Here is a 25,891-nt window from a genome sequence, read left to right on the forward strand (position 1 = left end):
GCATCTCAGGAGACCATGGTGGTAATGGTGTTACAAACTCCCAAATATTTCACATATGTAGTTTTTACAGATCTTTCTTCAGTATTAATCACACATAATTGTAACAGCTACAAAACAAATTAATAACACTGGAATCAGTTCAATTCAATTTTATGTATATAGCGCCAAATCACAACAACAGTCTACTTGGGTGACTTTACATTATAAGGTAAAGAACCCCCAACAATCAAATGACCTCCTATGAGAAAGCACTCGACGACAGTCGGAAGGAAAAACTTACTTCTAACAGGAAGAGACCTTTGGCAGACAGACAAAAGAGTCAGACGTTAGCAATAACTAATTATTAAATGCAGAGTAGTGTACTGGTAAAATGAGTGGAAAAAAAAGATGAGTGAAGAAGAAATCACATGCATGAAGCAGGAAAATATAAAAAAAATTCGGGTTTCAATTTAATCTTTCACGTTTGAATGCAACTTGTGACGACATGCTTTTATTTTGTACGTCCAAACCTCTATCTTCCGGCGCTTCTGCCGTCGTTTGCCGCTGTCTTGTGGCGGCGTCGTTCGGGCAGCATTCCAGTCGCGGTGTTTGGAGCGGCTCGGGGAGGCGGCACATTCCTGCGTAGGCGCGGTGGACTTTCCCGAACTGGACGTTGTTCCGTGTGGGCTGGAAAAAAAGGCGTTTAAAGTCAGTGGGAGCTAATGAAGCTGCTGGTGGGCCACGGCAGCTGTTAGCCGCTGTCAGCAGGTGCAGAGCTGAGGGAGGGGAAAAATGGCCCGGGAAAAGAAATCTGAACCTGTACCTGCTCGTCTTCAGGGAGTGTGACAGACTGATTGGAGGTGAGAGATTAATTTTGTTTCTCTTGTAAAAGACGAAAAGGAAAAGTTCTTAGTGACAAAGGTGCTGTAGTGTTTACTCACCGAACTGACCGGCGAGTTTCATAAAGGTGGTTAAATGAAGCGTACATAAAAGTATGAAACACCCTTTAAAGTTAACCTTCGGTCGGCATACTTGCAAATGAAGACCACTGGCGTGTCAGTGAGCAAGTAAAAACCACTGAAGAGCAAACAGACATCAAGCTGCCTAACAGTGAGTTTATTATTGCGGGTGCTTGGCTACTTAATAATGCATTAACAGTTTGATTTCAGTGTTTTTGGCCATGGCCGGCTGCGGGCGGTGGTGCTACAGCACCTGCGTGTGCTGTCTGTCCGAGGAGGAGAAGAACACCATTGCTGTGGACAAAGAGATCAAGAGGATCCTGAAGCAACAGAAGAAGAAGGAGAGGAGGGAGATTAAAATCCTTTTGCTGGGTCAGTAGAGCACCACACACACCTGTTGGTTCATGCAACAAAATAAAAACCCCCACAAAAAACAGGCTAAACAGACATTAAACTGCATTTAAAATTTGACAAGATACCCTAAGGTACACCCTGCATACAAATCAAGACTGTTTGGTGGCCTCTGCACATGAGTGTATAAGCTATGTAAGGCATGTGTCACCATGTGAGTATGTGAAGAATGAACGATGAAAGTAGGGATTGGTTATGCCACCTGAAAACCACCTGTGGCACACGGCCCAGAAACATACAAGCCCAGCTTTGTTTGGGTTTTCTTACAGTTAGTCTGACAAGTTTCGGATTATCTGATTTTAAGATAATTTCACCTTCCTGGCAGAGATACCCTGGGCTGGTGTCATAGGTGAAATATTTACATGATAAATAGTCTAGCTGACAGAAACTCAACTGACAAGTTGATTTTTCAATCGTTTGAATTTGAATATCTCTATGTGCTGACTTTATTTTGTCTTGTTTCTGCAGCTTCTCTGCTGTTTGTTAGACAAAACCAAGTCATTTGAATATATACACTTTTCTTTTTAGTGCTTGTGTCAAACAGCAACCACTATAACACAAAGACCAGAAAGGTTGACACCCTTGTAATTATCAATGCATGATCCTCTTTTCAGATCCATACTTTCATGCTTGTACTTTAATAGAGTCTTAGTCATGGTTCATAATTAACCTAATCTGTAGAGCAGATTGAAGACAGAGCTCACAGGAATTACTTTACATACAATGTCCTCATTATTTGAATCTTTGGTCATATTTAATATAAACGCCCACGATTTTCTAATCAGAAAAATCATTTAAAAGGTCAGCGTTGGGCTTAGGTAGGGTTAGGGTTAGCAAAGCAGTAAAAAGCAGCTGAGGTTGTGGGAATTAGTCCATTGATTTGTATCATCGTGATTTCATATTTTGAATGGGTAGGAACAGACGGCGCCACCCTCACATCTAGATACGCGGGCTTGACAGGTGTAAACAAATTCGAAGAAGTCACTGGGCCGCTGCCAGGTCTCCGTTAAACAGAAAATCAAGTTTATGATGAATCAAAAGATCATAAACAAGAGATCCCTCGCCGGAGAATGCTTGGACGTTCATTTCTCGTAATATACATATACGATTGAAACATGAGGTAGAACATCATAGGTCCACTTTATTGACATATATTGAATAAGTGGGCAGTGCAGTGTTGCAGGAGTTAGCGCTGTCGCTCCATGCTGGGGCCTTTCTGTGTCAAGTTTGCATGTTCTCCTTGTATCTTTGTGGGTTCTCTCTCGGTACTCCCGGGTCCCTCGTGGAGTTCAGAGACATGTGTTTGGTTAACTGGCTGTAGGTCTGCGTCTTTTTTGCATCAGAACCAAAAGAATAACACAAAACCAAATCCAATTTTTCTAAAAATGTCTAATACTGTATTAGTTAATCAACTATCTGTCTCTGCAGCTATGCGTGAACCACAGTATCTTTTATGATAGCTATGCTGCTGCTTTGTGGCACTGTGAAAGAGCAGCAGATACCCAGTAAATAACACACAGTAAATGAGCGTGTCGTTTTTTGGGATGTTTTCAGCAGACTAAGACGATAATGAGACGTGATACACGGGGGCCAGTTTTTCTTACGTCTTGTACAAAAATTTCTGTTTTGCAAAAACTGGACTGTCAGGAAAACATCTTCAGCACGTCTCACACAAACGCTGCTTTATGATTTTCCTTCAAAAGTCGTCTTGATTCCCAGAATAAAAAGTTTCAAGAGTTTCGTTTCCTCTAGCTGACAACTGAATAAAACAAATACATCCAAAGACCACTCACTCTTTCGTCTGAGTGGTTAAGTTAGGATTTCAGGAGCGTTTACTGAAGTCTGTTCAGTCCTCTGCACTCCTTGTCTGAGTGCAGGATGCAGACTTAAAAGATTTAGGCCATAAAAAAGTATAAATGCAATCACAGAGGCAACACAGGAACCATAACAGATACCTGAAAATTAGACAGAGGAAAAGACAGAACTATTTATACACAGAGGGTTGATTACACAGGAAACAGGTGGGAAACAAGGCACAGGTTAGCGCGCTTAGCACAGGTGAGAACAACAAGATATGAGGGGAGGAACAGAAATAAAACTATTAAAAATCAACGCATTCAGCACTAGAATAAAATAAGAACTGAGACTGAAATAATAAAGAAATGAAAAATAGGAATGAAGAACTCAACCAACAGTAATACAAAACACACAGAGCACTAAAACATCAGCGAAAGCAAACAGAACCCTAAAATAATAAACACGACTTAAAACCCTGGGACTGTAACCGTGTGAGAAGCAGCGTAAATCCAGGGCGCTCGTTATGAAATACAGTCACCACACAGAATGATGTGGATACAAAACAATAAAACAAGAGGGGCATAAAATGTTAACAATAAACCGAGGTGTAACAGAACATAAATCAACTTTTCCCCCTCTCGTTCGGTGTATCTTTAACAGAGTATCTTTGATTCTAGTCTGCAGAGAAGGTACCTGCAAGCTGTATATCAGGCCTTTTGTGTTTTGAATTGAGTGCTCGTTTTTCAGCTTCCTGTGGAATAAAGTCTCCTCATCACGCTACTTTATAGTTTATATTCACAAAAAAGCTTAAGGTTAACACTTTGATCTCCCTGAGGCTACAGGAGGAACTTACCATAGCCTTGGATGCAAAAGAGAATGATTACGTGTTGTTTTAAAGCTGCTTTTCTGACCACATCTACACCCACATCTATGAGAATATTTTTTTAAACTAGGAGCTTCTGCTTTTGTTTTAAGAGACCATCCCATCCACATGAAACATCCACGCTTTTCAGTGACCCTAAAAAGTTGATTCTGTTCATGTGGACGTAGCTTCTTGAGATTTCTTTACCTGGATGATTGAGCATATGCATCAAGACTTCTTTTCAGTGACCTAAAACATGGTTGTGGACAAAAGGCCAAAAACCGATATAAAAAACTGTTTTCCAAAATACCTGTGTGTGTGTGGGAAGGGCTTAAGGATAGTAGAATATGATGCAAACACCAGCATACCTTTTAAAGATGTTGTGTTAAATGTTTAGTAAGCACAGATATTGCAAAAACACTATGAGAGCCTGCAAAAATATACACATGCAACAGTGATAAAAAACAAAGAAAAAACTTTGTAACTGTAAACTGTAAAAGTGAGACTGACGTTGTGTAAGAGTAGTGCACGTTCCATTAATAAATAACATGTACACTCTAAATCTAAGAACAACATTTGCGTGGAGGTGCAATACAGAAGTATTTGTAGAATCTTATGCCTGACAGGTGTGTTCACCTGTCACAGAACGAGGAGTTATTATGTGGTTTTATATCAGTCTGAGGGAGAAGAGCTCTGCAGCCTTTTTTGTCTGAAAGGTGCTGAAGTATTCTTGGAAATGAACGGGAGTTGTGTTCATGTATGAATGTATGAATTACATTAACTCAGGTAGCACCATCGTCCCATCCTCTTAAATATACTGCTCACAGATAAGTGCTTTAACCTTCTCTCACAATTACAGCGTCTCCATTTTTTTCCATGGGAATGCAGTGCATATCTGGCCATTTTTAAAGCACCGTTATTTTCAGTTAACTCGATCTCATCTTTGCTCTGAGGAAACCTGAATGAAGGATTTCTGCTTTAAATGTAAATTATTAGCTGTTCTGTTTGCTGCCTCAGGGACTGGGGAGAGTGGAAAAACCACCTTCATCCGACAGATGAGGATCATTCACGGACGAGGCTACTCAGAGGAGGAGAGGAAGGCTTTCGCCAAATGCATCTACCAGAATATCTTAACTGCCATGACTGCAATGACAGGAGCGATGGCCACGCTCAGAATTCCCTACTCCAACCCACAGAACGAGGTAGATGCAGCATAAACACACACGGACACACCCAGTTACACATCAACGCTTATTCATAAACACGGGCGCCAGCGCAGGTGTGCAGGCGTCTGACCAGAAGTGCACTCCCAGGATTTGTGGGATTACGCCCACATTGAAGAAGAAGCATGAAACACGCTGACACCAATATACGTGCATAGCGTTCTGCAGCCTATAAATAGCTGGTGGTTTTACTATAAACATGCACAAATCCTTGGTGCAAAGCATCTGTTGAAGGATTAATTACACAGGATGTTAAAAAGCTTTGTATTCAATGTTTTTTAAGCATTCATCATGAAATCTCCTCACACTGAGAATCTTGTGCTGTCCTCCAGATTTACGCCAAGAGGCTGGAGGACGTAAGCATAGTACAGGTCACCCAACTGGAACGGGGCCATGTTGACGCAATCCGCCGCCTCTGGGCAGACTCGGGAATACGTGCCTGTTACAGCCGCCGCTGCGAGTACCAACTCCTGGACTCTACAGAGTAGTGAGTAGCTGTGCTTTGCTAGAAGTCAAAGCTGCACCACACCCTCTGTGAGGGCTGGGACGCAGTATCACATGATGAAATGCTGTCACAACAAAGCACCAACAACAATATCAGGATATGGGAAATGATGATAGACGGCAAGTTTGGAAGAAAGTGCACGTCGATATCTGTGGGGAAAAGGGGATAACCATATATAGACAAAACGTAGTGGCCGCCACCTCCTCTTAATCTTTGAATTCAGGTGCTTTTAGCCTCATTGCCACAAGGGCATAAAATCAGGCACCTACGGTAGGCTTGAAGTCAGCCTTTATAAACATTTGTGAAGGAACTGGTCGTTCTTAAGAGCTTACCGAATCCAAGCGTGGTGTTTTAATCCGGTCGTTAAGTGATGACGTGACCAATCCTACTCCCGGGTCTAAAGTAGTCTGCGTTTAATATGGCTTTTGTGTTGTTAACATGTTTAATGTTTTGTATTTTCTTCTATTTGATCTCAAAAAGCTCCTAAAACAGTCAGTGATCACTGTTGACCTCCCTCGGCTTTTATTACCACTAATCGTTTATTTAAGCTCAGTTTTTAAAACCTTAAGATGTAACTACAGCCCAGCCCATGCAGCAGTATATGAATGACTAACCTCGTATTGTGGATGGATTATCTCAGTTGTTCTCCTGGCTGAAGTTTGGTCCTTTTACAGCATCCTGCCATGCGATTACATTTGTTCCTGACCACCGAGAACACTCACGGTAACTTTTATCGAGTGGAAAAAAAGTTAGCTTGTTTATATTATGCTAACATAGCTGTGTCGCTAGCGGTCACGTAGCACATCATTATATACCAGCTAGCCCAACTTCAGTAACCCTACAAACGTCACTGCTGTTTAGTTTTCTGTCTTCATTTATGTTGGAAGTGATAGCAGAGCTGTACGTTTAAATTTGTTTCCAAAACCCCGCAGTCAGGACATGCTATATTGTATTTAGATTGAAGCTAGCGAGCTAACTCCCTGCTAACTTCTAACTCCGTTAAATGTCATAAATTCCGTTTTCATGGATGCCTGGATGTTAAACACAATTGTTACACCTGGTAGAGCAGAACGCTGATAATTTTATTAAAGATGAAAGACTTTAGACAGTTTTTCAACTCTCAGTAGTGCCACAGTGATCGTTTGATATATGGACCTGCAGCGGAGTTTAGGCCCAGACGCGGCTAGTGACGTCAGACTGAACGACCGGATAGGATGCCACCACTGCAACAAGTCAGTCTGTGAAGTTTTTTCCCTTGTGCATATTCCACGATCCACTGTAAGTGGCAGCGTGGAAGCATTTAGGAACCAGAGCAACTCAGCCATAAAGTCTCAAACCATGTAATGGACAAAAACTGTGTGCCTGGAGCTTCATAGCATGGTTTCAATGGCTGAGCAGGTCCTGTTGGTGTAATGTGTAGGTAGCCTGGTAATTTTGTAACTATTCAGATTTTGTTATCATCATTATTGATCGAGCTGCTAATTTTTTAACATCCCAGAGCCAAGAAAAACACTCAAATCACAAACTAAATAATTCTAACTCATTATTTTAGGCTGTTGTTTGGGGAAAAAAATCCAACTTAAAACAGAAATGGCTACAAAACCTTCAGTTCAAAATGAACAACCTTCATTTCTTTCAACAAGAGACACGGCATGGCATTCAGTCAGTGTGCCGTTGCTTATTATCAGTCTGAAAAAGTCTTAATAAATAAGTAATACATAAAGGTGTAACATCACAGCCATAAAACAGAGTCGGTGATGCTGATTCTGTTAAAGCTGTTACACAAATGATGCAACAAAAGATGAGCACAACAAACCCGTCATCCGTTGTAGTCATACTAATAACAGCTGTCCTCTTCAGTGAATGTGCTACATTTAGACAGGAAGAGATTAAAGTGCTCCTTCTACGCTGTTTGGGGTTTCCATTTTTGCTGTTTTTTTAACGTTGTCACGATATAATAACATCTTTGGTATTCATTTAAATACCAAAGATGTTATTTGAAGGTTTTTATGTTGGCTAAAACAATGAGTTGAGCAGTCTAAAGAGCTTGGAAAGAAAAGAAAAGCGTCTGGACTTCTTTAAGTTGCTTGAAGACGTTTCACCTCTCATCCGAGAAGCTATTTCAGTTCTCGGATGAGAGGTTAAACGTCTTCAAGCAACTTAAAGGAGTCCAGACGCTTTTCTTTCCAAGCTCCTTAGACTATGATGACCTGGATGACTGAGAACCTTCACGGACAATGTCTCGAGCATTTTTGGATATTTTATCGACCAACTTTTTCCAGTTTGATAAGTTCTAGGATCCCTTCAGATTTATGCCCTAACTGTGTCATTTTTTCCATTTTCCACCTCTGCTTTACTCACTGAAATTGTACGTCGCGCTCACGGAGGAGTCTTCAGGTTTTATAGCTACATCACAAAAACCATTTTAAGCCACAGTGTAGAGCTAACCTCAGACAGGCTTTTTATTATCAATGGGGAAAGACACAGTAGGTGTGAGCCTTACGCTAAAAGTATCTCAAGTGTCACAGAACAAAGTGTGGGCTCAGCCTGCATGTTTTCTCTCTTTTATACTGCTGTTCTGGTCTGTGTTTACCCGGCAGTTCAGTCATCGCGGTGCGTGCTTGATAAGGGACAGGCAGTCAACATTAGCTAATGACAGCTTGTATCAACATGAGCCATAAAGCTGTGGTCTGTACACAGGTTGATGTGGACTTGCTCCATTCCCTTCTTGCATTTTTAATCAGTTTTTTTCTTTTCTGTCATCACCGGTTCACCTGTCATTGCCGGATGCAAAGTAAACAGAGGCAATATGTTTCAGTAGAAATATCCTCTAGTGTGAGAAACAGATTTTTTTTTTTTGCCGTTGTAATATTTTTTCTCTCTTCGGCCCCATCGCGTCTCTCTTTCAGCTACATGAATAATCTGGACCGCATCACCTCCCAGGACTACATCCCCACGGAACAGGACGTGCTGAGAGTTCGATTCCCCACCACGGGCATCCACGACTACTCCTTTACCGTCAATACCATCACACTAAGGTGACCAATCCTCGGATTTCTAACCTCTCACAGGGGCAAATCCAATACCTTCACTATTCACTGCACTGTGAAAAAAATACTATTGACTCTTGCAGAGGCTTTGTCTGCTCACGCCTGCTTGGACGCAATAGGATCGCATTTCTGATTGCCTCTGTGCAGACTTCATGTGGGTTTTATTTTGAAAATGTGTAGGCAGTCAGACTAAGCTTTGACAACAGATCCAAAGCTTATTTCTAAAGGACATTGTGTTCCAACATATTATCTTAAAATAATAACTCTTAAAAGCATTTAAAGTTGACCTAGTAAAAGCCTTTCTTCACTTTCTTTCACATGTATACTGTTACAGAGGGGGAGTGCTGATATTAAACATGGCCAAAGTTTCACTGTGCGTGTACAAGTAATCCCTATGAGCCAAAAGATCACACACTTTGTGTCAGGCAGTTATTTTTACTCTTGAATCTTTATGATGTCACAGAGGGAGGGCATCCTTGGCTTTCAGCACAGCAATCCCAACAAGCAGGTGACCAAAATAAGCTTTATTTAAAACTGTGAATCATGCAGAGCTCTTCTGCTAGACTCTAAGAATACAAATATGGAGCTGGAAATGAAAATAATGATGCACTTTAAACTAAAGAGAAAATACATCTGGATAAATTAATGGCAAAATAAAAAAGTGAATGAAAGGCAAAGAGGCATTTTTGTCCTTTAATAAAGTGCGTCATGTTCTAAGAAGGACATCTCCACTTCACATCGCAGCTTATTAGCACATTACTGATGTGAGGGCACCGTGTAAGCACTGAAATATGGTGGGAAGGGCTTGTTTTTCGTGCATTTGTACATAAGCACATTGGCGTTCACGAAGGTTTTCTTAATTTGTAGTGCATCTTGGGTACAGCTGTAAGTGGTTTGGGAAATGCTCGGAGCAATGGAAGGGAACCTTGAGCTCAGTGACGAGGTGTGGCTGACCCCGTTGCTAGGTGTGACGTAGTTTTTCAAAAGGTGGACACAAAATGGCTAGTTATAAAAAGGCCTGATTAAATAAATTAGTATCCATTAAGACATGCTGTAATAATGAATACTATTTTATGCAGTGAACATCTTTGTTGAATAAATTGGATGCCATACTTCACCTCTCGCAGGGACCTGTTCCAATGTGGATACTTGTTATATTCATTTGCTTCATTTGCTAATTTTAGTACTTAATTGATTTAATATTAACAAAGGAATTAGCTCACATCAAGTACGCAGGGACACAGGAAAACCTGCACGTTAATGAATGCCTCTTGTGTGATTTGCTCGTGCAGGGTTCTGTCATAGTTTTTGCATTTTTCCTAGGTGTGCCAGATGCCTCACTGTCTCGATCACTATCATTGTTGGCATTACAGTGTTACTTTGTTGGGCAGGAGAAGTAAGCACATCCCTGCTCGATCTCGCGTTTGCCGCTTCAGCAGCTCACGGTCATTTGGCAATTTGTCGTTTGTTTGTTCTTTTACACGTTTCCTTCCCCTGATCCTTGATAGGATTGTGGACGTTGGCGGTCAGAAGTCGGAGCGGCGGAAGTGGATCCACTGCTTTGAAAACGTCACCTCCCTCATCTTCCTTGCGTCGCTCAGCGAGTATGACCAAGTCCTGGAGGAGAAAGACACGACTGTAAGAACTCCTGTGACTCTCATTCAGTGTACAGCTGCAGAAAATGAACACAATCATAGGATCTGTGCAGATTTATCTACCGGATAGTTTACCAGCTATTCTAAGGTGCTTGGAATATTTATATGTAGGTGCTCAGCCATCCAGGTAACTGGACTTCTTTAGGTTTGCAAAGATGCTTCACCTCTCATCCCAGGTATTTAAGAGAGGAGTTCCAAGTATTTAGCCTTATGAGGGGTTGTCTTCTGAGGGTTGTTGACCCACGATTGATCATCTGCAACATCACATGAAAAAAAAAGGCGTGGGTTATTACCTTCAATGAGAATGTTGAAGGTTGAAAACACTCGTAGACTTTGCTCCAGCGCACCATGTGACCTATCGAGGTCACCTGAGTCGAGGTGTGATCGGGGGTTGAAGGTCCTGGAAAGGGTTATCGAGGCTGCGTTGTAGGTGGCTGACGGATGGTGTCGCAATGCCGTGTTTCGGTTACCTGAGTCAGAACTTGGGAGTTTGCAACACTCTGTTTTCACTTTAGCTCCTTATATGTTGTAACGTCGCTCTTCTCCTCGGCTGGCTGGTGACCCAACAAAAACACAAGCAACAGTGGCCCACAGACCGGTTGTACCACATGCTTTGTACACTGCCTCCATCCGACATCAGAGCTCACTGCAGGCAGACTTCTGCTCAGCCAAAAAAAACAAAAAAACGGCTTAAGGGTGAAAGCACAGAGAGACCTTGCCCCAACCCATCATGTGACCTATTGTGGTCCCCTGAGGCAAGGTCTGATCGGAGGTTGAAGGGATCTCAAGCCTGCACTGTAGGTGGCAGACACCACCTCAGTTTAAAGATGGCCGTTCACTCTGGACATAGATTGTGCAAAATACACAGCACATGTACATTTACACACTGGGTTGTTTAGCTTATGTTTGGGGGTTTTGTAATTTGTTAATAAAGAACAAAGTATATATATATATGTACCAGAGTCATAAATGTGTCTCTCACTACAGTCATTCCATCGTTTCACCAGCAGGTCTCGCTCTTGTACAACAAAGCCTCTCTCTTATCTCCTCTCAGCCTCTGCAGCCCCCTATCGCCTTCTTCTTCCCTCCCATCCTGTCACTGATCCGTTTATCTCTCCCAGACACTTTCTGGTCTGCCATCGCATTTATTAACCTCCACTGTGGTCCATATGCTGCCCATAAACAACCTATTTCCTCTCTTTGAAGGACTGTTTTCTCCCTGCCTCTGTGATAATGCTCTGTGTCCTCCCCAGAACCGCATGCAAGAGAGTCTGGCTCTGTTCTACACCACCATTCACTCCCAGTGGTTCCTCAACACCTCCATCATCCTCTTCCTCAACAAGACTGACATCCTGACTGATAAAATGAAAACATCAGACCTGCAGAAATACTTCCCCGGTTTCACAGGTCAGCTGGTCTTCTGTTTGTTTGCATTTAGGGTGAGGGTGTGTTGTAGTTTTGCTAGCAACTATCGGACAACTGATCAAACAATTTGTAAAAAAAGAAAGAAAAAACCATATTCCAAGTATTTTAGTTGATTTGAAGGCTTTTTGTGAAGATTTGGTCAGACTGTAAGATGTCTGCGAGTGCCTGTGCTGAAGTTGCGGTGGATTTAATAATGGCGGGGAGCACTGAGAGCACCAAGGGTTTGATATTTGTGAATCAGTCCGACACTCAGCCTCAACGTGGAGGTTTCAGACATTCAAATAAGAAATCACAGCAGCATCGAATGCAGACTGAGCCAAGTCAGTAGCCAGATTTCACTGCCATCAACAATTACAATTGCAGCTCATTGTTTGCAAGCGTTTATTCCCATCGCAGCGTGGACACAATCATGTCCGAGACACGAGGGCTGTGATGTTATTTTGCTTCAGCCAATTTGCTTTGAGCATGCAACAATTTCATCACGCCCTTCTACACCTGGCACAAAATGTGTCATTTCCAAAAACGTGTGTGCAAAGTGATTTCATTTTCTAATTCCAAGCTTGAAAGTCTCTCCCTCTGTCGCCCTCACCACGGCCACCAGACATTTTTTGCTCTTCTCTTCTTGCTTTTTTCTTTTCTTTCACTGCTCCTTCCCTTTCTACTTTCTTATCATCTTCTTTCTTTACTTACTTCATTCGTTCCTTCCTTCTTAGCATCTTTGCAGTCTTTCGCATTTCCTTGTTGCTTTCTTTATTCTGTTCCTTCTGTTCTTTCTTCCTTTCTCCCTCCTTTCTCACCATCTTTCTCCTCTTCCTCCCCCTTTCGGATATCTTTACCCTCTTCCTGTCTTCCTTTCTTTCTTCCTTGGCCTCTTCCTTTTTTTTCTCCCATCTTTACCCTCTTCATGCCCCCCTTCCTTATTGCTCACCATCTTTGCCCTCATCCTTGCTTCTTTCCTTCTATCTTTCCGTCCATTCTTCCTACTTCTTCCGTCTCTTCTTCCTTCCTTCCTTCCTTCTTTATGTCTTTCTTGTAGATGAGTCACTTCAGGTACTCTGTGCTTAATGACGAGGTTGCAGCCTTTAACTCTGCTGCTGTTAGAGGCAGTAGGGTGCCCCCCTCACCCCCACACACCTCCGCTCTCTCTCTGTAACCAACGGCAACCACAGACAGATACTGGCCTTCCTGCACCCCCACCTGAATACCCCCAGGTGTACAAGTGTGTGTGTGTGTGGAAGATTGAAATGAGTGACTGAAAGTGAAAATTTGCACATGTGTATGTGCGGTGCACACACTTTGTTTTACCACTAGCATTAGCGAGGTAAAATAATGACTCACACAGGGTCAAGCTCTTTGATGTCAATTTAACCTTAATGACAACTGTGAACAGCTCCTAGCACTGGCTGCTATTTGCCGCTAATGTGGCTGTGTTCCAGTGCAGGCACTGTGTGGTCCTTATTACTGCTACAGTGACTACTTCTGAAGGCTATACCTGTTAATAATCCCTGCAGTCTTCTACTGTTTTTAAAGCTGATTTGAACTTGCAGTGAAATGTTTAGAAATGGTATTATTATCATCAAGAAAGTATTCTAAATGATCGCCGTTTACGGTTTTTCAAATATATTATTTGCAGGGAGGTTTTTTCATCTGCTGATAGAATAAAGTCGAACATAGTGTTAGTTCAGGCAGACCTTGGAGTCAAGCTCTGCATGCCATTGTGATCGCTCTGCTGATATCCTTCTATGCAACTTTAGCCACCTCTAAATTCGAAATTGAAAATGTTTTGCCATGTTGATTAATCTAATTTCCATCTCATGCTTAGTGACAAGTAAATCTAAAATTCTCTGATGTCTTTGTTCTTCTCCATCAGTCGGTTTATTCCACCCAAATTCATCTCTTTGTTGTCCACTTCCATCTTTCACCTCCACTTTTCAACAGGCAGGAAACATGACCCCGAAGACGCTATGAAGTTTATCCGCAAGATGTACGAGCAGCAGGCCGTCACCCACAACAACCGGGAGACGTGGAAGACTCTGTACCCCCACTTCACCTGTGCCACGGACACCAACAACATCCGCAGGGTCTTCAGCGACGTGAAGGACACCGTGCTGCTCAAGTCTCTAAGGGACTATGGGATCATCTGAACTTTTACCAGGCAATGAAAGCCAGGAGGAAAGATGGTTCGTGTCTCTTTGTGGACATTTTACTTGTATGAGTGAAAGCCAAAATGGGATTTCTCTTTTCCACATAAAATTCCTTCTAAATTGCAGAAGTCAGAACATCAGGCTTAATATTTTTGTGCCCCTCGTCCTCCTCTCATTCTTCATTTTAATTAAGGCGCAAGTGGAGATTGAAAGCACTTTCCTTTCATCACCACGACTATCACAACTTTACTCTCATCCCCTTCTTCTGTTCAGGAAGTATTTGAAACACATGACGAGGAGCCAGTAAACTCTCTCCTTTCTCTCAGCTTGCAGCTTTTTTGCCCAATTTGATGTTTCTTTTTTTAAGATGAAGAGGCGTTCGGGTCATGCCGCGACTGAATTGATCCATAATTGAAGCGGGAGCAGAGATGCTATGAAGTGCTGTGCCGCCATTAACAGAGTAATGACTTTTACAAGTGGAGATGGGGCCACACACGAATGCAACACCACTGTCACACATTTTAAGGGCTTTATGTGTATCTTCCAGTCCCATTCAGGCACCGTAGAAGCCAATGCACACTCCAACGCAAACTGTAAACACAAAGCGTTACTGTTATGAGCTGTATGGGCAATATGAGTTACGAACTACTGCACTCTTTTTTTTATTAGATGCCCTGAATGTGGGCGATTGTTGTCACAGCGCTGTCCTTCATTGTTTCTGAAAAACATCCGCCGGCGTGCCAAAATCCCTATTGATTACAGTTATCTTTCACTGCCAGTATTTCTTTCATGTTATCTGTATTCAACACATCTGTTCAGCACAGTTGCCATCAAATCTGCAACTGCCACCTGTTGAGTCAGCCGTGACAGCAATATAGACGTACTTTTGACTTTAGTGGCCGTAAGTTGCTCTTAAATGGTAAATGGTCTGTATTTGTATAGCGCTTTACTTGGTCCTAAGGACCCCAAAGCGCTTTACACTATACACAATCATCCACCCATTCACACACTGGTGATGGCAAGCTACATGTAGCCACAGCCACCCTGGGGCGCACTGACAGAGGCGAGGCTGCCGGACACTGGCGCCACCGGGCCCTCTGACCAGCACCAGTAGGCAACGGGTGAAGTGTCTCGCCCAAGGACACAACGACCGAGACTGTCGGAGCCGGGGCTCGAACCAGCAACCTTCCGATTACAAGACGAACGCCCAACTCTTGAGCCACGATCGCCCCATCATTTAAATCATTAAATGATATAAATGTGGAAAGAAACTACAGACTATATGTTGGAGTGAATCTGGACTGAAGTAAAAATTGTATAAACTGTATAAACTCCAAAAACCAGATGAAGGAAAGTTTAAAAGTATTGAGGTTTGTTTAGATTCACTTTTTTCAGTTTTTTTTAACTTCTCATCTTCTCTTTTAACTAACAAACTTGCAGTTTTTTAGTCAAACACTAATTAAAGTGTTTTCTGTAAAGCAGTTTCGCGTTGGGAATCCATCTGTCAGAGACTCTAAATCCTGACCGGCTCCTATTGTGCTCTTATGATGCAAAAATAGCCAACTGTTTGCTTAATATTATGCCCAGAGCGTCCAAAAGAATCTGCTAAAGCTGGTTTAGGTACTTAAAGAGGACATCTTGGACTTTGTGATTCAAAAATGCTCCCTCACAAGCTTCGTCGTGCCACTGGCAACAAATTACCTCTACTTGCTGTCGAATTGTTCAGACAAGGCCACAGACATCCATCATTTCTGTGGTTTTTGTTCACTGGGCTTTTGGCAGATGAATGTATTTAAGGAGTTAACATTTTGCGCAAAGAACAGGATGCGAAATGCTATTGTTCAAATTCAAATTCAAATTCAAATTCAAATTCAAATTTTATTTGTCACGTACACAGTCATACACAGTACGATATGTAGTGAAATGCTTGGACAACTGCTCGTGACCTAAAGAGAACAAAAAAGGAAAAGGCTATGAATAAGATAGGAAATAAATATGAAAAATTAAAAAGGGTAAATTTAACTAGGAAGGAATAAAATATAAATTAAGGTTAAAAATGAAATAACTGTACAACACAAATTAGAATGAAGGGTAAATTTAACTGGGAAGAATAAGATAAAGATAAATATATAAATTAAAGTTGAAAATAAAATAACTGTACAACAAAATACACAATACACAATATAGAACTATATAAGAATGTATGAAGGAATCTAAATATAAATAAATATATACACAATAACAGCAGCTGTACAAGTATTAACCGGAAATGAAGAATATAGTGACCAGTGTTGTGCAAAACCAAAGTCCAGAAAGTCCAGTGTGTGTGTAAGAACCATATGTGTGGGTCAGTACTGTGTGGTGGTGTGATTGAGAGACCGTATCGCCTGCGGGAAGAAGCTCCTCCTCAGTCTTGTTTGTTGTTTTAGCCTCCAGAGCTGCCAGCTGCTGGAAGCTAGCCAGCAAAACAGAGTGGGCTCACTGAGAGGAGGAGCGCTCCAGAGTAAAGACAAAGACCTGAAAAATAAATGTCACGTCCCATGTTAATGTGTATCGTTCGGTTTTTTTTCAAAAACACAGCAGGAGATAGCTCTCTTAGCTTGACTTTTAAATGTCCAGTTCGCATATGGTAAACTAGAGAAAAGCAGGTTTCTGTACTTGAAGTTGTCAAACACCAGTTTCTTCCAACTCTGCTCAATATTTCTGTCAACTCCAAACACAATTCATGCTCTGTGTTAAAATCATCACCACTCAGAGAGTTGATTGTTTTGTGAACTTATTTTATAAAGTTAAAGATGGTAAAAGGTAAAAATAAATAAATGAATAAACTCAGCAGGTGATGCCTCATTTTGACAAAACTGTGTGTCAGTGCAAGTCAGCTGGAACCACATTAAGTCCTTTGTTGGCTTTTATGTATTAGCAAAACAACTCTCTGTTTTTATATTTTTGCCTTGTATATTTTGAAAAATTTGGATTTGGGAGAAACTAAAAAAATATTCAGTAATTTCACTACATTAACAGTCAATTTATACAATTTATATAATTTGCATAATTAAAAAATAAAGTATTTTATCCAAGCTGGTAATTCTTGTCTTTGGAGATACTTAATTCTTATAATATGTAATGGTTATTGTGATAGCATGTTGTGGAAACACGATTATTGTGTTTCCACAACATCGTTGTAATCCAAACAGCCGTCCGAAGAAGTTTATCCAACATGCAAGTGCTTTAAACTGCAGTTTCTCTAACAGCCACTTGAGGCTCTAAAAGCGAGTAAATGGTAATAAACCCGACCAATATAGGATCCATTTGAAGTCCAGAAACCAATGGATGACTTCACTACGTCCTTCTTTTATCTACAGTCTGTGAGAATTACTGACACCAAACAAAGCCGTGTGGAAAAGAATATTAAACCAACCTTTTATGATATTAATCGTGTGTTTGAGTTCTGCTCTGTGTGCCTCATTTTATGACGAGTGGAAAATGCCTGTGACTTTAATGACTTTGAAGCTAATATCAGCTCACAGTGGTGGTTCCAGCTGCTTTTTTGTTGACTGTATATAAAGTGTTTTGATCTTGACTCTGCTACATTTTTCAGATGTGGCAGCTATATTTTTACATCTTTGATGATGCCCTCAAAGAAAAGTAATTCTACTGTACATGATAACTTCCGTGTTACTGCTGTATTTTTTTTAAACATTGTTGACCAACAGGATGTAAACTGTGTGTTTGAGCTACTGTGTGTGGTAGGTAACTATTTTTCAGAATTGTGAAACCTCTAATTTGGTGACAGTGAATTATTTTATGTAGAATCTGGTGGAGGAAGTGGACTTTTTTTTATAGTTAATATTAAAAAACCTCTAAACACACATTCCTGTTCTTCCTTCTTTCTTTGGGTCACTATTCACTGTGCAGCAGGCAGGTTTTGCACCCAGTATTAGAGATCGGTGGATCTAAATATCGATAGAATGGATACCAATGATGATATTGGTTTCAGATTGATACTAGCGCAATAGAAACAAAGTATCAACCCTAGGAAACAGGGTTTAAATACACACATTAGGGAAAGCAGACACAGCTGGGGGAAAATGAGACAGCTGAACATAATACTAATGAGACACAAAAGTGATCAAAAGCACACAAAACGAATGAAATAAAACAGGGAAAAAACAGGGAAAAAATAAAACATGAAACTGACGAACACTAATGGGGACTTAACAACTAGACACAGGGGAAACCAGCTCATGGACCGACATAACCTATCCAGAAACTGTAACCCCACACAAAATCCAAAACATAATAACATAAAACATAGGATAAAGAACACAAAGCTCAAAATATGGGTTCAAAGACTCAGGATCATGACACTCTTTGACCAGAGTGGACTCATGGACATGAGTAAGGACCCGAATGCAGACACAAAGCTCAGTTACAAAAGGATAGACCAAAAGCCGACATCTAGAAATAAACTACAACAGGTGTAAGAAAATAAACCTTCAAAATAAGACAGAAAGCAACCAAAAGACATGTAACTAATCCTGAAACATGAAGATTAACAATAGCATGACAGCAGAGCTGGGCAGGAGGAACTAGAAACACAGAGAAGCACAAGAGAACCAGCAACTATAACAGGGACCTTCACAGATATGTCCAGAGTGAGCCGCCGTGTCTGTCTGCGTGATGCGTTTTCTCCGTGCAGCGTTGTGAGGCTCTGTCACCAAGACAAATAAGGTCTCACAGGCGTCAATCACACGTCTGCTGTTACCTGCAGAAAAAAACCTGCAGGATTTGCATTGGATTGGCACACACACCGCTCATTTTCACCGAGCAGCGTGTGTGTCTGAGTTTGTGTGTGTCTAAGAAACAGACTGCAAAAATTCCTTTGTGAACACTGGTGTCACATCAACAAAGGACCAAACGTTCACCTGTTGTCCTTCTGAAAATGCAGATTCGACAGCTGACAGTAGATCAGGCTTCACATGGTTAGATCATAGTCGCCTCATCTGTCCATCTGACTGCCACAACCAAAGCAGCTCCTTATTAGTCCGTGACAGCCCGCATCCACAAACATTCAGTCACCATTTCTCCACTAAACTGTACACGCAGCATACATATTTAACAAAAAGGGATACATTGGAGCACATTTAAGAGAAATGTAATTCTAACACACACAAATGGGGATGCACACACAACCTCGCACTGCGCCTGATAATGGCTGTCCAAAGGAGGGTGAGACCGGTGCTGTGGCTCAGGTGACTGTTTCATCCAGACGGCTTGACATTTTCAAGCGTGCGTATGTGAGACGGGCGGGGTAGGCGGGGTATGTCTGGGTGCGCATGTGCTTGTGCATCTGTGTGTCAGTATATCTGCAGACAACCTCTGTGCCTGGCTTTCTGAGAACCAGTTTGAGGAGATTTTGGAGCTAGGGTTAGGATTAAACTAAAGCAGTTTAAACACTTAGTTGTGATGGTAAATAGTGAACCTGTCTGTTAAAAGCACTGCCATTGTGTTAGGGATGAAAATGTTAGGTTCAATTCCATCAGACCTCTAAACCCTAAAAAAGTGAGACACTGAAACCACCAGCACCCTGCATAAAACTGAAAGGCTACTGTGAGAGAAACTGTTATGTGAGTACAGCCTTTCAGGTCGCACAGACTCTCGTAGTTTGAAAACTCCAGGACAGGGGCAAGGGATTCCCAGTGTATGTGAGTGCCCATGTGATGAGCATTTTCAGATGTGTTAGTACAAGAAAACGACTTTCTAAATTAATGTAATAATTTATACAAATATTTAATTGCCAAACGACCAGCACTGTAAAAAGAATAACCCTATTCAAATTAAAAAAAATGATGTCCAGTTGTCACATCCAAAATATTTGGCTTTATAGAATCCAAATTGAGTCACTTGATATGACCTGATACTTTTATGTTGATATAAACAATATTACTAGACTTGACTGAAACTTTAAATTTTGCATTGATCCAAATTGATTTTTTTTACATAGAACCATATTTTAATTATTGAACCAAGCTAATATATTGAAATTTAACCAACCTAATGTAAAAAAAAAAAATCTACACATGTATCAATGAAATCAACTTAAATCTCCCTTTCAAATGGGTGTTCTTATAAATTTTGAATGTAGAATACCACTGCAGGCCAACCAAGCAAAATAACCAAGCACACATGCACATGCATGTGCACATACACATGCACACATGCATGCAAACACACTACTGTGCAGTGTTAAGTTCACAATTAAGTTTGCGAATCTTAGAGGTCATCTTGTTAAAGTCAAGCTCCATCATAATCTTTTGAAGAGCCTCAAAGGTGAACCTGAATCCTCGTGGATATTCCATATTAAGAGCATAACAGAGTCCAAAGACCATTGCCACTCCAGCTGCCACCAAGCAGGACAGACGAGATCTGTCCTGCTTGGTGCGCTCGCCAGAACGCATCATTCAATCAGAGCTCCCTGACCTGCTGTCCATCTACACCAAGCGGTGCAAGTCCAAAGCTAGGAAGATTATGATGGACCTCTCCCATCCCAACAATGGACTCTTCTCACTGTTGAGGTCTGGGAAGCACTTCCGCTCCCTTAAGGCCAAAACAGAGAGAATGAGGAGGAGCTTCTTCCCCCAGGCTATTCGGGGCCTGAACCAGGTGTAGGACTGGACTCTCCCAAACACGTCACTATAAGACTGGACTCTCACACACGTCACCACATGCACCACCACACATTTCCTATAATCCTATAATTCCTATAATTTATAATCCTTATCTTTATAATCTCTTCTGCTATTTGCACATTCTTTATTGTAAATTCCTAAGTTAATTTGTAAATTTTTGTAGTAAATTGTAAATATTGTAAAACTTTTCTTCTGTCATTTAATGGTCGGGCATTGTACAGCTACAAGCATTTCACCCCCATGTCATACTGTGTATGGTTGTGTGTGTGTGACAAATAAAATTTGAATTTGAATTTGATTTGAAGTATATGACTCGATTTCATTTACATTCATCAAATCATTTATTGACCCCTCGTGCTGTATGGATGTCCTGAAAGAGACCATTCCTATTAGGATGCTTCATTATAGAAAAAGTCTAAACAAAATAACTTTGTATTGATTTGCAAGGCACCCTTCCCACTCCATTGCATAAAAGGGCTCCTCTCACTGCAGCGATCAAGGGTACAGATTTGCCCTTTGATATATTACCTGTCTATATCTGCCTTCAGTTGCTCCCACAGACATACCACTGCTGCGCTGATCTAACTCCCTGTGTCGGCTTACATGTGCTCGCCTACCTCTGATGCTGAGCGCTGGGTGAGAAGTCCAGCTGCTTGCATCACAGGTGATCTCCTGCGGAGAAGCAGAGCTAAGATGTGTAGTGCTGGCTGTCCAGTGGGCTCTCGTAGGATGGATTTTGCTGCCTGGTTTGTTGCTATGGACTGCTTAGTACTGATAAGGGCTGGTCAAAGCTTCCATTTCCTCAAAGCAGAGACATACCTGCTGTGTACTTGCTGCACACACACACACAGGTGCACGCACAGATTGTCATGCAGCTGCAATCACAGCAATAAACTGCTGAGATCACGGCATAAAATAGCAACTACAATGTAAATAGATGTAGAACACAGTGAAAGCCCAACACAAAAAGCTCTGCAGCAAAGTTTCCAGCATTCAGAAAGGTGCAGTTCGTACCAAACGCCGACTGTCGAAGCTGTAGTTTGTGACGTTGACCTGGACTGCACCGCTGCACATTGTAAGATGTTGCTGTCATTGTGTGCCCACCCTGTTCCTTTACGCTGTGGCGATGGAGACGTGTTTCTCAGCGGCTCTTTTCAAAGCTGTTGCAGCATGAGGGTACAAAGAAAAAAAAAAGGTGCTTATCAGCACAAGAAATGAATCAATTTGCCAGCATGAATCACTACTCGCTTTCCCAAAGCAGATCCAGCGTTTGCAGCAGCAGCTGGCCCTTTGTTGCTTGCTTCTCCCTCACTGTGTGCCGCTTCACACACCCATTGCTCAGCTCTGGGGGAGAAATTTATTGAGTGGATACTGTATGTCAATAAATCCTGCAAGAGCTTAACCTGATCTGAAAAGGAGTATTTGATTGTTTCTCAGAAGTCATTAACAATACTTTTTTTTACTCGGTAATAACGTCCAAAGTAAATTGTCTCTTCACGTGTCAGCGCAGCTAACGGTGCAGCAGCAGAAATGGAAACGACGAGAGAAAAATTACGGCATTTCTGATTGTGAAACGAAAATCTGACAGCAAATAAAACGGAGAAGGAGGAAAATGGCTTTTCTGATGTGCCCTCTGTTCAGGAGCACCTGCGGATTGGACTGCTTCTTGCACATTAATGAGTTTTAAAGAAACTGCTGCGGGGTCCTGGTTTATTAATGTAGAGAAGAGAGCAACACAAAATGTTCCCAATTAAAATGAAGATGAATTGCAGCAGCGGGTGCCTGTTGTGGCTCTCCTTTTCTATCTCTGCCATACAGACAGGTCATTAGGCACTAAAGGCTGCTCTGGTCCCACGGTGGTGAAGCCTGAGCGCATCACATCCCTCTCAGAGAGCTTTACTGTACCACGCTCTGTAGGGTGGACAGGAAGGAAATGTGGACTCTGAAGTAATCAGGGTTTGACGTTGCTGACTTACTTAATAAGCCTAATTCAATTTATGGAGTGTCCTACTGATATTCTGTGTTGTAGTTCTCAGGAAGTGCCATTTTTCTGTTTGGAGTCTCACACGCGTGAAAGAGTAAAGAGGAGTAAAGATTCTGTAAAGTGCTGTTGTAGCATTGTAGCAAGACCATTTACAAACACCCTGTTGTGTTAAGATAATGAGATTTTTGCACCAACTTAATGTTACGTTTGGACTCTTAAGCGTTATATTTTTCCTCATTAAGTGAATTCTAGTCATAACCTTTAACTGCAGGTTTTTAAAAATCTCCTGCTTCCTTTGTCGCCTCCTTCCGGTAACAGAACTCTTTCTTTTGGCAGATAGTTTTTCCACAGTTACCCTGCATTTCAAATACCCAGGGAGACCCAGGATACTGTCCTCCCCATGTTTTGGTTACGCCACCCAGCCTTCATTTTACAGTGTCCTATCTGATGACAGACTGAACTGCACTGGGAATTTGGTGACACACCAAGTGCCAATGGTTTCTCTACTCTACAGGCACCACAATCTGGAGTTAACATTACTTCACAGTGATGAGTCTAAGCAAAAAAGTAGCTTTTTCCCATTCAAACAAACAATCACACACACAAAAAGATCAAATTCTTAAAGCTCAGATCAAGGGTAATGCCCTATAGTACCCTAAGTGTGTCCTTTCATATATCACCTGTCTGTTTCTGTACTGAACTTTCCAGAAAGGCTCAACCTGGTTTGATATTTCTAAATAATTTGGGATTAATAGTTTTCTTTGGACATTAGTTTGTCTGCGTATCTGACCATTTTCAGAGGATTTTTTAAAAAGCCACTTAACACTGACCTATGAATCATTCAAGCATAAAAAGGCACATAACTCAAGGGGTGAACCAGTGTTGTGCCTACACATAAAAGACAACTCAGGAAAGAAATTATTTTTTTTAGCACCATGCAGGACAGACGAGCTCTACAGAGGGTTGTGCGGTCAGCTGAGCGCACCATCCGCTCCGAGCTCCCTGACCTGCACTCAGTCTACAGCAGGCGGTGCTGGACCAAGGCCAGGAAGATCGTGAAGGACCTCTGCCATCCCAACAACAGACTGTTCTCTCTGTTGAGGTCAAGCGATTCCGCTTCCTGAAGACCAACACAGAGACTGAGGAGGAGCTTCTTAAGATAAGATAAGATAAGATAGAACTTTATTAATCCCTCGGGTGGGTTCCTCTGGGAAATTCGACTTCCAAAAAGCACAGCAACGACCGAAGTTACAGTTACAGAATTGTTATAAAAAAAAACACCCAGCACGCCCCTGCGGGCGGTTTATCCTTCAAGCTCGGGTCCTCTACCAGAGGCCTGGGAGCTTGAGGGTCCTGCGCAGTATCTTAGCTGTTCCCAGGACTGCGCTCTTCTGGACAGAGATCTCCGATGTTATTCCCGGGATCTGCTGGAGCCACTCGCCTAGCTTGGGAGTCACCGCACCTAGTGCTCCGATTACCACGGGGACCACCGTTACCTTCACCCTCCACATCCTCTCGAGCTCTTCTCTGAGCCCTTGGTATTTCTCCAGCTTCTCGTGTTCCTTCTTCCTGATATTGCTGTCATTCGGAACCGCTACATCGATCACTACGGCCGTCTTCTTCTGTTTGTCTACCACCACTATGTCCGGTTATATATATATATATATATATATATATATATATATATATATATATATATATATATATATATATATATATATATATATATATATATATATATATATACACACACACACACACACACACATATATAAATACAGAGACAAATATAAATAAAATATACAAAGGGGATAAATAGAATAAATAGGAATAAAAAATAAAAATACAAGTGAATTGCACATTTCAAGTATTGAGTCTATTGCACTGTTGACTATTTACAAAAGTATTGCACAAAAGGTATTGCACAGTGAGGTGAAGAGGCACTACAGCTTAGTTGTTCCCCCCTCCTTTGTCCTCCTGTTTCCCCTCCCTCTCCCCTCCAGAGAGGAGTTAAACAGTCTGATGGCGTGTGGGACAAAGGAGTTTTTAAGTCTGTTAGTTCTTGTCTTGGGGAGAAGCAACCTGTCACTGAACAGACTCTTCTGATTGTTTATGGCCGTGTGCAGAGGATGCCCAGCATTGTTCATAATGTCCATCAGTTTCTTTAATGTCCTTTTCTCTGCCACTGTCACCAGAGTGTCCAGCTTCATGCCGACCACAGAGCCAGCCTTCCTGATCAGTTTCTCCAGCCTGCATGAGTCCTTCTTTGCTGTGCTGCTCCCCCAGCACACCACAGCATAGAAAAGTACTCCAGCAACCACTGACTGGTAAAACATCCTCAGGAGCTTCCTGCAGATGTTAAAAGACCTCAGCCTCCTGAGGAAGTACAGTCGGCTTTGGGCTTTTTTATACAGGTGCTCTGTGTTGCATGACCAGTCCAGTTTATTGTCCACCCACAGCCCGAGGTACTTGTACTTGTTGACCACCTCCACCTCCTCCCCCTCTATCTGAACCGGCAGTGGACCTTCTCTGGACCTCCCGAAGTCCACAACCAGTTCCTTCTTCCCGCAGGCGATACGGTCTCTCAATCACACCACCACACAGCACATATGGTTCTTACACACACACTGGACATTCTGGACATTGTTTTCACTTCATCACTTAAATCACTTTAAGCATATTTGCACTGCATTTAGGCTGCTGTTATTGTCTATATATATATTTATATTTTCTCATACATTCTTATATATTTCTATACTGTGTATTTGTGTATTTTGTTGTACAGTTATTTTATTTTCAACTTTAATTTATATATTTTATCTTATTCCTTCCCAGTTAAATTTACCCTTCATTCTAATTTGTGTTGTACAGTTATTTCATTTTTAACTTTAAGTTTAATTTAATTTAATTTTATTCCTTCCTAGTTAAATTTACCCTTTTTAATTTTCATATTTATTTCCTATCTTTTCTTTTTTCTTTAGGTCACGAGCAGTTGTGTAAGCATTTCATTGCATATCGTACTGTGTATGACTGTGTATGTGACAAATAAAATTTGAATTTGGAACGATATCAGTCATGGACTGGCCTCCCCACAGCCCATAGCAGCTTATAAATACATATTTATTCAGATCTTTGTGGCATTTGTTAAAATAAAATCTATTTTGGAAAGTATCCATCACTGAAATTCTGATTAAAATGCCTCAACAGC

At 41.5% G+C, this 25,891-nt stretch overlaps 1 protein-coding gene across 2 annotated transcripts; it reads left to right on the top strand.

The window, feature by feature from the left end:
- The first annotated feature begins 546 nt into the window (after positions 1 to 546).
- LOC146641013 (guanine nucleotide-binding protein subunit alpha-14-like) lies at positions 547 to 15,846 on the top strand. Of its 2 annotated transcripts, none has more exons than XM_085397360.1 (8): positions 547 to 839; positions 1,138 to 1,310; positions 5,026 to 5,210; positions 5,564 to 5,718; positions 8,646 to 8,774; positions 10,295 to 10,424; positions 11,695 to 11,848; positions 13,805 to 15,846. In XM_085397360.1, exons 2-8 carry the CDS (start codon positions 1,160 to 1,162, stop codon positions 14,008 to 14,010), a joined length of 1,110 nt encoding a protein of 369 aa, XP_085253486.1. In that variant the 5' UTR covers positions 547 to 839; positions 1,138 to 1,159; the 3' UTR covers positions 14,011 to 15,846. The 2 variants fall into 2 exon arrangements, with proteins under 2 accessions (XP_085253486.1, XP_085253487.1); XM_085397361.1 differs by having other exon boundaries at positions 1,149 to 1,310.
- The last annotated feature ends 10,045 nt before the right edge of the window (positions 15,847 to 25,891 follow it).

This window comes from Rhamphochromis longiceps, linkage group LG23, assembly GCF_057381845.1.
Source record: "Rhamphochromis longiceps isolate RC_006_pf linkage group LG23, R_longiceps_female_GT1.1, whole genome shotgun sequence".
In the NCBI taxonomy this organism is placed as follows: Eukaryota; Metazoa; Chordata; class Actinopteri; order Cichliformes; family Cichlidae; genus Rhamphochromis; species Rhamphochromis longiceps.